Here is a 12,022-nt window from a genome sequence, read left to right as displayed (position 1 = left end):
GTCTGGGGTTACAGAGGTGGAGCGAGGGGCTGCTCTGCGGTCGACACAGGGGCGCTCAGACTCCCAGACACTCTGTTAGTTAATAAAACCTCAATAAAACAAACAGTCTGACGGAGGAGTGAGTGACAAGAACGTTGGAAGACCTTCAGTAAGGCACCACTACTGTGCACTAATACTGTAAATGTGTCTGGTTTCCTCTATTAGAAAATGTTCCAAAGCAGTGCCTCATGAAACTATGGTTGCTTTTTATGTAACCTGCAGAAGCGTGCGCAGATATTTCAAGTCGGTGTGCCCGGTTTAAAACAATAATCTTATCCCTGCGGCAAAATGTATTATTGTTTTTTGATAAATACGACTTATTACACGATGCAGCAGCTAAGTCTCCTTTAAAGAGAGACAGTTTTATATATTTCAAGGCTTCAAACAAAAGATTCTCTCGGAAACAGAAAATTAACATCGGTTTCAAATAGTCTTAACTGTCATAAACAAGATAAAAATGGCTCGTTGGGGTTGTAGTATTTTTACGCAGCGCCTGCATAACACATAGTGATAATTACTTCTCAGCCGCTGCCTTCGGAAATAGTTAATGATGTATAGAGTGTAAAGGGTATCCATGGCAACCACACAAAGTGAAAATGGACTCAAGATTTAGCTGCACTATTGATTTGGAAATGTTTATGATTCATTGAGTCGCTGCATACTTCATCCAAAAGGAGTACTAAACAGCTTCTGCCTCCTCGGTGGGTCTGTTGTTCGTGTGGTGGGCTCTTTCTGTGTGCTGTAGCTTCACTGTTCAACGCATCTTTTGGGGTGTTTCATATGCATTCTGACACTTTTACATTCATCTTGTGGTGTCTCTCCTCAGCCAGGCTTGGCCATGCCTCTTGTGATCGAAAGTGTTGTTTCTTTATCCTTCCTGTCTCTCCTCTGTGGACACCTCGCATACTGTCGGTGGGGATTTCAGTGTCAGCAGGGGTGTTTATGGACTGTTCCCTCGTTCACACACACACAAACACACATGCATCTTAGAGATAATTGCTCTATCGCCTACTCAAACTTTAAAGTCAGATTGCAGCAGTCCCAACTAAATCAGGTTTATTTATGCGTCGATGTGTGTGTATCGAGTAAGTTCACATATCAGAGAGGAGCAGCCTTCATGTGGAAGCATTCACGCTGTTAGCACAGCAAATCATAAACATTCACAAATAGCAGGCAGATGCAGACATGCTCAGGAGTTCAATCATCTGAAGAGTTGGCAACAGTATGCCTGCACACACACACACACACACACACACACACACACACATGGATAGAGAGCAGGAGATGCCGTTTATAATACAAACAGAAAGCTATACAAACAACCACACAAACATACTGTACATATCCAGCATGCATGCATCACATGCATGTAAACACGTGTAGTCTACATGCATATGACATAACATAAACACACTGCGCTCTCATTTCGGGTGGTCTGTTCATTCATGCTCGTGTATTCAGATAAATCGCACAGTCCTCTAACTGCTGGAATCCTCCTGTCTGGACGCTGCATGTTGGGATTTGGAAATGTTGGTTGAACTGTGGCAGTCGATGTAAACTGTGCATGCTTCATGGTGCTGACTTGTTTCTGTCAGAGTTGAGCATCTGCTTCCTCATCTGGCACCTTCAAAGAGCTCTAGCCCTGTGCATTCAGGGGAATACATGCTTTATTGCAGGGATTGGAAGTGATTTATTAGGAAATTACACTTTTTGAAACTGAAATAATTCAGTGTCAAACATGAAAGTTCTTCCAACTTTTTAAAGGCCCCTCAAAACACCTTTTACCTTTTTCCATTTTGTAGACGTGCATTAAAGCCCAGCATGGTCCTCATGCTAAATGCGTGCAATGTCATTTAGTTTAAAGCCACACTCAGTGGGCCACAGAAATGGGATTAAGGTTGCAAATTTGGCTTGTAGAGTTTGATGAATTAAAAGGAAATCAATTAAGTCCTAATTTAACATAAATTATAGGTAAAAACCATCATAGCAGACTAATGCTTCCTGAAAGTGTTTTTAGTGACAGCACTTAAAGAGTACAGCTGGGCCGCTGACAGTGCTTAGAGACTTGACATAACAGTCTAACAGCATTAATTCTGAAATGATCGGACCATAAAAGGCACCGTAAAGCGCAGACATGAATCTGGCTGTCTCTGTCTTTCAGCTTGCAGCACTAACCACCACTCGCTCTGTCTGTGAAGGCTCGCAGCGCTCATACTAACTAGCAATGGCCTCATCTCACAATACACAAACAACACAACTGCTCTTTGTGTGCACTGAGTGGAATATGTATTTGCATGACTGCATGTTGAGAGGTAACACTTTTGCCTTGAGATGTCACCCCTTTCATTTTAGACAAGGACCTGTCATCTTCAGTTTGTTGTTAGGATTTGGACAATAATCACTGCTGTTTGCTCAGTTGTTACCAGTAAGAGGCTGTCTTTTCTTTTGCAACAACATAATGTCATTGTCATGTCATTATCGCCTCCTGTGGACATAAATGGACATTTATGATTTGTTTAACTGAGGAGAGATGATCCGCTCTCATACATGCTATCCACCTTACTCCAAGCTCCATGATACCTTGCGTGAATTACATTCTGATTATTCTGAACCATCATTGTTAGCAAGTTAGCATTAGCTGTGCTATGGTGTCTTCTTTTAATTCCAGGTTTGTTTGGAAATGATAAGTATATGTTCAAACTGTAGACTGCATATAAGAAGTCGACGTAGCCTCTGGTTTACAAAGTGAAGCTTATGAGGAAGTGCCTTAAACCTGCATTCTTTCTTATGGCCAGCAGGGGGAGACTCCACTGTTTGCAATAGGAACATTTTTGAGTTTATTGTCTCGATTACCAGATTCTGGACTTCTTCAATACAGAATTATCCAAATTGTATAAATAATGGTCCTATTTACGGTAAAACCTACACTAAGCAGGGTATGCTTTAGGGTACGGCTACCTGTGTTTGACAATTCAACCAAAAGAGAGTAAAGCGTACCACCCTACCACCCTGCCAGAAAAACAAGATGGCGACTGCCAAAATGTGGAAATTACGGCTTCAAAAGGAAGGTGACATCACACTGGCTATGTCCCCTTCTTTTATACAGTGTGGTTCACACCATAAACAAGATATGATGATAGGAAGAGGATGACTCGAACAGGTAGCTTTGGAAAGCTGCTACAAACTAAGTTAGCTTAGCGTTAGCTTAAATGTCTTAAAGTTCAGGGATAGGTTGAGCTGTTTATACCTACACCAACAGTCTAGCTAAACTAAATTTGTGGTTTAAAAAACATTGCCTTAGTATTAGAAGGCATTTAATATATAACAGGTTAAGTTATACATCATTTATTCCCCTAATATATTTGAGAAAAGGGAAGACACCGTTAGCATACTGCTAACAAACACAGACCCCCATAATTCAGGCAAGTTATCGTGGAGCTATGAAGATAAGGTGGATTTACAGTATGTAACATCAGATTAGTTCTTGTCACATGCTCATGATTTACATTACTCCTGAATGCTGCGTGTACAGAGAACTAAAGTGGTGTTTTTACAATGTGTGCGTGTGTGTGGGTGTGCGTGTGCATGCAGGGGAGAGGAGTGTCCAGTCCCAGGCAGCCCCACAGCTGTTCCCCAATGGTAAATATGTGTTCCTCTGACTCCTCTCTCTGGGGGTCTGTGGGTGTGGGGAGTAGAGGAAGCTAACCTAGCAGACACTGATCAGGCCCTTCCCCTCCCCACAGGGGCATCATCCTTCTGACCCTTGACCTTTGACCCCACCCCCTACCTTCCTCTTCCTTCTGTGAATGCCCTCTCAATAACAACCACTGCCCATGTCACACCACACCTTTTCAAAACACAGCTGCGAACAGGAGCTTCTGACCAGCAGGAAGAACATTATGTAAAGAGATAGAGATGCTCTGTATCTCATATTGCCAAATAGAGTTTTCTTGTCAGAATCCCTTCTTGCAGTCATTTTGACACCGGTGGATCTAAGTTTACCTCCTCAGGTAGTGTACTTAATTTCTGTTTTATGGTACTGTGTTTCAATGTCATGCTATATAAATACTGCAATTTAGAGCCTCATATTAACACAATATCAGCACTGCTGTGATTCGGTCGTAGCCACGAGCCTTGAAGATAATCACAGGGCTGATATACAGAGTGTGATATTGCTTTTATACAACAGTTATACAAGCAGGAAATAGTAGTAAAAAGTTACATTCAGCTATTATTTTTTGCTCCACCAACTTAACTAAAAGATGACTTTTGTTGCCAAGCAACCCAAACATTGTCCTGCACTCTGCTGCTTTGTTCGTGTCTAAAAGTGATCACAGAGCAGCTACTATGTATGGGCTACTTTAAGTAATTAAGAAACATGTAAAGTAAGAGTCTGCTGTGTGATTCAGAGGTACCAGCTTGATCAATGTAGACATACACCGTCTGCTGTAATGCTTATTAAAAGTATTCAGAGCATGTGGCTGAGGCGGAGTGATACACACAGTGAAAAGTCCCAGTTTTCTATATCAGCACTCATGGAATGCCTCTTGTCCAATCACATAACGTGGTCAGGACTAACTGGTTAGGTTAAAGGTTAAAGATTAAAATGTTCAAAAACTGAATCCAGATTTTTGTAGTTTATTTTGTTAACAAAAAGTCAACTACACTGCCTTGCTACATATAATTAGGAGTTAGATTAGCTCCATCTTGACCAATTACAACAATGAAAAGCTGATTAAACACTGATTCATTATTAATTATATAAAAACATTTAAAATAACACTTTGGTTTAAATACTCTAAGTACATTTGGCTGTAGTACTAAAGCAGGATTCTGAATGCAGGACATGTGCCCGTAATGGAGTAATTTAACTAAAGGTCTGAATACTTAAAACCAGAGAAGATTAATCGACAGATTAAGGATCTATGAACAAGTGTAAGTAGCCTTTATCCACAGTCCAAGACGCTATCAATTTAACTGTGATGGCTCTTAAGAGGCACACCAAAGACTTTTTATTTGTGTTTTGATACGACTGAACTGAGTGAAATTTAGCTTGCGGCCACAGTGTTCCCAAACTCCATCATCACGGCCTATTAGCCGTGCTGAGTGAGCCAACAATAAGTCCATGATTCAGCATCGCTTTATACAAAAGACTCCCTCTGAACTTGCTCTTTCATGCACATTTAATCTTGTGCCTTTAAATGGTGAAAATAATCAATCAAGGGGAATATATCCATGTTATTACAGCCCTGTTTACTCTTCTGTGTTACGGGCAGAAGTAATTTGTTTCCCCCCTTTGCAGTAAAATAAACATGTAGCACATTTGGGGGGTACAACGAAGAAAAAAAGCCTGTGTACTATTTTGCATTATGGTAATATTAGTCGTGTTATTAGGCCCAATTTACTCGATGAGATGTGTTTTATTAGATATGGTAAAGATGGCAGGAAAAATAAACTCATAAATCTGCGAGGATGTTTCAAACACAGATACATCAAAGGCATTTTACGATTTAATTACACCATGTAAGAGACTGAGGGAGGAGGCCTGTCTCAGAGGGGCACTGTTCAAGGTAAGAAGTGATACAATAGTGTTTTAAGTCACTGTATGTACACTGAGTTTCCAACATGCTACAATAAAACAGTCTGACCTATTTTAGGATTTTGTGTCCTAGTTTTCTCAGAAGTAGAAACATTAGGAGCAAGAGACACACTGTGTTACTGTAACATACTGAAGAGCAACTTTGTGCTTTACTTTCACAGTTGCATCCCCAGAGAGCGCTAGCAAACTGTTCTCAGTGCTTTTATTTTCTTATTGTGTGCTTCATGTTACTGAGAGAGCATACACCTCGAGCGTTCGTCTGATAACATCTGCACCTTCTGAGTAACTTTAATCCAGCTGCATGTTTGCTGTTTGGTCAAGAGAACACAGTGTTTATCTCGTCCTGGTGATTACCACTGAGGGAAACTCTGCGTTGAGCCTCATCCTTGTGAATTTTGTCCACTCACCTGTTGATATATTTTGTGTGCGGCCATCATAAATTGCTGATGACAACCAGAATTGTACCTTTTTCTCCTTACCGATGCTGAATCTGATTAAATTTGTCAGCCGATATCAGATACCAATCTAATTCTAGTGTGAATATAAAAAATGCACTTATCATTATTGCCAAACTAACACTGTATGGCAACACTAGATCTGCCACTCAAAACTAAAGCCTTACATTGTGTACACTGACGTCTTACAGTTCAGATTTAACAGTTAAATATCGGCACATTGCATTTAGCTAACGATACATTTTCTGCTAGCACAGCGATGCTGTTGTTTGCTGGCATTACATGATAAATTCCCTTGAATCAGTTCTTCTTCGCTGTTCTTAAACAGTAGCTGCTGCTCAATCAATCAATCAATCAATCAATCACATAAATGTTTTTGTCATTTAAATTTGTATCTATTTTATATTTACTACTTACAAAAACAAAAATACAAATGATAAAGACGTTATCACAATCTATAGGAAAGAAAAAAGAGGGACACCCCGCTCCCTTCAAAAAAACACCCCAATAGGTCATACATCAATATATGCATCAGAATCAAGTTTATTGCCAAGTAGGTTTATACATACAAGGAATTTGACTTAGTGTTTAGGTGCAGAACATAGAACTAGAATTTAAAAAAGTATTTAAAAAACAAACAAACTATTGAACGGCAGTATTCTTACTAGGCCGTAAACGTCTTCTATTTTTGGCTAGTTTTGCTTTGGACGTTATTTACCCGAGCAATCACATTTTCCTTTTCTTTTTAGATTTCTTTTTTTTTGGCTTTTTGCCTTTATTATATAGGATAGCTAAAGACGGACAGAGAGTGTAGAGAGTGGGGGATGACAAGCACCAAATGATGGGCAGACCGTGAGTCAAACCTGTGATCAGTGTGTCAAGGACTGTAGCCTCTGTACATGGGGCACCCGCTCTACCAGTGTTCCCCAATCATGTTTTCAAAGGTAGCATTCTCGGTCATGAGTTCAAGCCACTCTGTGAACTCTGGTTTATGTGGGCTTCTCCAGGTGTGCAGAATTAGCCTGGCTGCTAAAACACAGCCCGTCATTATCAGTCCATACTGTAATGCCTGGTAGCACCAGAGATTTGTCACCCAACACAGTCAATCACTTTTAATTTATATTGCGCCACATCAGCTATCTCATGACACATTAGATAAAGAGCAGGTTTAGACCGTACTCTTTACCCAGCAGTAATCCACCTTGAGCAAGAACTTGGCAACAGTGGTAATGAAAAACTTTCTTTTAACAGGCAGAAACTCACCAGAGTGGTAAAACCGGACTCACCGGTGAACAGCCGTCTGACACGACCGGCTGGACCGAGGAAGTGGTATAGAGGGAAAGACAGGAGCCCCTTTTACACTGCCAGTTCAAGGCAGGATTATTATGCCTCTGTTACGTTTCGTCTTCTACGTTAAGCACACGGAGGGAGAATGGTGGGGCGAAGTCGTTCCTCTTCTGAGCCGGCATGGGAGGTAGAAACGGAATCAGAGTAAAAGGCGGAGCCGGCAGGGCATGTTTTGCTTCCACAACGCCAGAACAGTGTGAAATAATACACACTCAGGGGTGGCTTTACACGGACGTTGCTTGGTCCAATGTAAAATGGCAAAGATGGCCATAGCTGATAGCAGAGCTTCATTACAGCGCGGTAGCAGAACCACAAAGTAAAAAGGGCTAGGGAGAGGCTATAGCACTAAAAAATCCACAATCCACACCTTCTAGGTTTTGAGCAGTGAAAAGTTTATTTTCAAGGCTAATACATGATGGTATCAGACCAGTTTCTAGACTGGTGTACTCACACATATACAATACCACATTTTAGGTAGCATCAGCACCATTTCTGATGACAAGATGTACTGAGATTGCTTGTCCAAACTTCTGACGTGAGTCAAGAATAGTGCAGCTTGAAATCCTCTGGCTTGTGTTAAAGGCTTCTGTTCACTGTCTGCACCTTTCTGTATGAGACGTATCCTTTAGAGGCTCAGCATTATAACAAACGCGTCACATCGGAGAATATCTACGAAAGTCTGCCCACTCTTAGTTACGGTAATTGCGGGTCCCAACCTGGTGCACTGCAGAAGTGGCTGGTGTTCATCCAAGACACACAAACCCACACACATACCAGAGCGTGTGTCTCCCTCCTGTCTTCACAAAACCATAATGTCAGAAATATTTCTTTGCTCTCTTAACACATGATCATTACAGTTTGGTGAGATGGCTGCCTGACTAAGCGTTTTGGAGGCATGTCCTGACACTGTCTTATCATCTCGTCTGCCAACTGTCTCTGCTCACACTTTGCAATTATGTGAAGCCACAGTGCTGCTCTCTCAAGCCCGGGTTGGGACTCGGGTATTAACTGGAAGCCCCCACCCTTCGCCAAATACTCCATAAAAGGTGTCGTTTCCCTGCAAAAGATCAGAGGGAAAATCACTGCGCTCTGCCAACCGCAGAAAATAACCAAATGATGGAAACACATCAGAGGAGAGGAGTTCAGCACTGAAGTAATTTAAAGTGAGCCTGTGTATCTTTTCCTTTATAAAGTGGCAGTTATGTAACATGTAATGTAACAGTAGCACAAGTGTAAGAGTCATCAAACTAAGTGATTCCAGTTACACAGCAATATCTATGTAACACCAAAACAAAGTAAAGCTGAGTGCATTACATCTTCTAAAGATGAGTTTTAATGATTAACACATTCACAATTATAAACTGAAGATGACTTCTTCTTTAGAAAGTTACATAGTCTGACTTTAAACACAGTGTCAAACATGCTTGTAAGTGCATAATGTTAGGTAGACAGCTTTTACAGAGGCCAACTTTTCAAAGAAAATCTTCATAGCTTTTCCCGGGAACTGTCTCATAGAAATCATGATGACATTGACACATTCAAAGGGAAGCAGCGGCTGAAACCATCCAAGCAAGACTGTTGAACTATACAGTAAGGTAGACACGGGGTCACAATAATTAATGAAGTAACACTTACTTAAAGCTCATGTGAGGAGTTTTTAAAAAAAAAATGCAATTTGGCTCTGTGCCTTTGGAGGACGCTATCTGCTTCTCCAATGGGCCCTGGAAAACCTCCACCAGACTACGTAAAACGCGTCATCTGGCGGAGGCCAGGGAGCTCGCTAAACTACACTTCCTCAATCTAGGACACTCGCCTCCGATGTCATGTCTCGTTCAAAATCATCAGGTTTGAAATGTAGACTGCAGACCTGAAGATTTTTTAGACGATCCACCGGTATATTCTTGTCGTATTTCAGATTCTGTCCCGCTCTGAGACATCGCCTGCAGTGAAGCGGTAGTATTTCACTCCAGCGTCTCTCGCTGGGCCGTTCCTTTCAGAGGGAGGGGCGCAATGCACGCTGGGTGTTGTAGGAACGTAGAATGGGCGAAACCACGAGCTGTTTGTACAACTTTCTCCAGAGCTATGGTGCCAATTTCAAATATTTTTCGCTTCTATCGATTACAGAGAACACCAGCTTTGACTGACAGTGGATTTTTCCAGGGGCTCTTTGCTCCTTTAAGCATGTTCAGGACAAAATCAGCAAAGAGATAAGAAGTACGGCTTTGTCCACAGTGGTCGCCAAAATTGACACACACTGAAAGCTTTAATTACTTGAATAAATTACTTAAATTAAGATGTTTACATTTTTTCAAACATAATCTTTCCCTTTATTGATAGGACAGTGGATAGAGTCAGAAATATACTGGGAGAGAGAGTGAGGAAGACATGCAGAAAGGTGCCGAGTGCGGGAGTTGAACCTGGGGCCGCTGCGTCGAGGACTTAGCCTCTGTACATGGGACACGCAATTTCACTGGCGCCCCATTTCCGAGTCTTTGAATAAAGTTTCTGAATTGTTTTCCTCTCCCTGTGTGTTAAAATGTGTCCCAATATATTGATGGATCATGTTACACCTTCAGTAGCAACATCCACTGAACTGTTCTGTTCTATAAAATGGCTATAAAAAGTATAATTAGATCACTTTAAGCACCTGTTTTGCTTTGATACTTAACTCCCGTCTTCAGTTGAGCTTTTTATTTGGAGAAAGATTTTCATTTGGGCTGCTGCAGGCGGAGCAGTTTTAGATTTAATTGAGGAGGCTTTGGTGTTTCCCCAAAGAGATCCTCGCTCTCCATAAAGACCAGTACAGCTGCAATTCCTCTTTAGTGCCACGTGTGAGCTGCCGTCTCCTCGCTCGTGTGAAGCCTTTAACTAGCCCAGCTGTGCTAGCTCCTTTTTTTTTCTTTAGAAAAGCTGCGATCGAGCAACCTCCAGCCCATTACAGAGAGGTGATGAGCTGTGAGGATGACCGGTCAGCTTACACAGAGTTTAAGTGATCGTTCCAGATCGTGAAGGTGTTTCTTATTTGTTTTCGTTCTCAGCTGTGAGAGGATTTCTGTAAAGCTGCCAAAAACTATTAAAGCAGACACCGGCCCCCCCCCCTTATGTGAGAACAAATTTCACCTGTTCTGTTGCTTCAAATGAAAGTCTCAGTGAAATTTGTCACTGTCTCGAGAAGAGACCTCAGCTATCCTTTTCTGGACTGACTACCTCCCTTTTTTCAAATCAGTCCAACCAGCGCACAGGCCAGGGAGCTGAAATTGCTTTTTTATCCCCCCAAAATGCCTGGGAGGTTTTTTGTCCAAACCCGGAAAAAGTGTTGTTTTTTTTTCTGTCTGGAAGTCAAACCTCTGCCCTCACGACGGAGGGGAGACGGATGCCCTGCAGTGCAAAGGATATTTAGAGGTCGTCATTCGTCTTGACCAAAAAGAAGCAAACATGCACCCACTTATGATCTTTTACACACACAGAGACACGTGTGAAACCTGGCTGTGTTGGTTGTAATATTTCCTTATCGCTGTCTCCTTTCATTAGTCACAAGCGTCCCTCCTCCGTTCCCTCTGTGTTAATCCCATCCAGCTGCATTTATGACCGTTTTCCTCCTCTTTTCTATGTACCTGAAAGCCTGCTCATCTTACTCCTTTCACACAAAAAATGAATGTCTCATAATAGTGTCTCTTCTTATGTGTACTATAACACCAGTTTGCATGTGTGCTCTTCTAATGGGGAGAAATAAGTAGGCCAAACACAGTGTCTGTGGTGTATTTGTCTGACTGCGAGTGCTTGTTTCCCTGCAGAGACCTGTGCAGTGAACAACGGCGGCTGTGATAGCACATGTCATGATTCAGTGACAGGAGTCCGCTGCAGCTGTCCTGTTGGCTTCACTCTGCAGCCGGACCGAAAGACCTGCAAAGGTAAAGCATCATCATTCAAGCCGCACCTGTCCAGCCGTCACTGAGCTAATCTCCCTCCCTGTCGTGTTGCCACACACACACTGGAGCGTCTTTCTCGCCACCTGGAGCTCACAGGAATTATTATCAAGTTATTTACACTGTCCCCCTCACCCTCCTTGTTTTCTTTATATTGTACACTATCATTGTTTTTCTACGATGTCTGTATCCTTCTGGTGCCACCGCTGTTACACCACTCTCTGCTTCTCCGCTGCATATTTTGAGTAATAATTTGTCATGCCACTAGTTTTCTTGACAGTTTTTCCACTAAATTACCATCATCCCTCTTGCTGAGTGTTGGCAGAGCAGCCTCAACTCAAGCAACCTGCATGCCGCGGAAAAGTTTTCTTGTCTAATAAAGTCAATTCTAAACTTTAGGGATAAAACTGAGAATTATATTAGAAAACAAAAGCACCTCTGACAGTCACACAGACGACGACTTTGGAGAGAATGAGGGCAATCTGTTTTCCAGAAAAACAGGAACAGAAATCTGTCAACTTTCTGCAGCTTGTAATGCTACAATAACAACTGTGATAAAAGTACATTGTCTTATATTAGTTAGGAAACAAAGGGGGAAACAAACCCAGGCAGCTCTGGCACGAGAAGACAGGAGCTTGCTTCAGGCCACACACTTC

General features: G+C 41.9%; 1 protein-coding gene across 1 annotated transcript in view; it reads left to right on the top strand.

Annotated features, from left to right (window-relative positions):
• Positions 1-12,022, top strand: part of scube3 (signal peptide, CUB domain, EGF-like 3) — an 86,285-nt gene that overhangs the window by 51,519 nt on the left and 22,744 nt on the right. Inside the window, exons 7-8 of the mRNA XM_069659549.1 lie at positions 3,631-3,678; positions 11,235-11,351. Of these exons, the coding sequence (XP_069515650.1) occupies positions 3,631-3,678; positions 11,235-11,351 (165 nt within the window). The remainder of the gene's footprint in view (positions 1-3,630; positions 3,679-11,234; positions 11,352-12,022) is intronic.

This window comes from Semicossyphus pulcher, unplaced genomic scaffold, assembly GCF_022749685.1.
Source record: "Semicossyphus pulcher isolate SPU_LCO1_2020_fin unplaced genomic scaffold, fSemPul1.0.p SCAF_13, whole genome shotgun sequence".
In the NCBI taxonomy this organism is placed as follows: Eukaryota; Metazoa; Chordata; class Actinopteri; order Labriformes; family Labridae; genus Semicossyphus; species Semicossyphus pulcher.
This window is presented reverse-complemented; position numbering and strand designations above follow the sequence as displayed.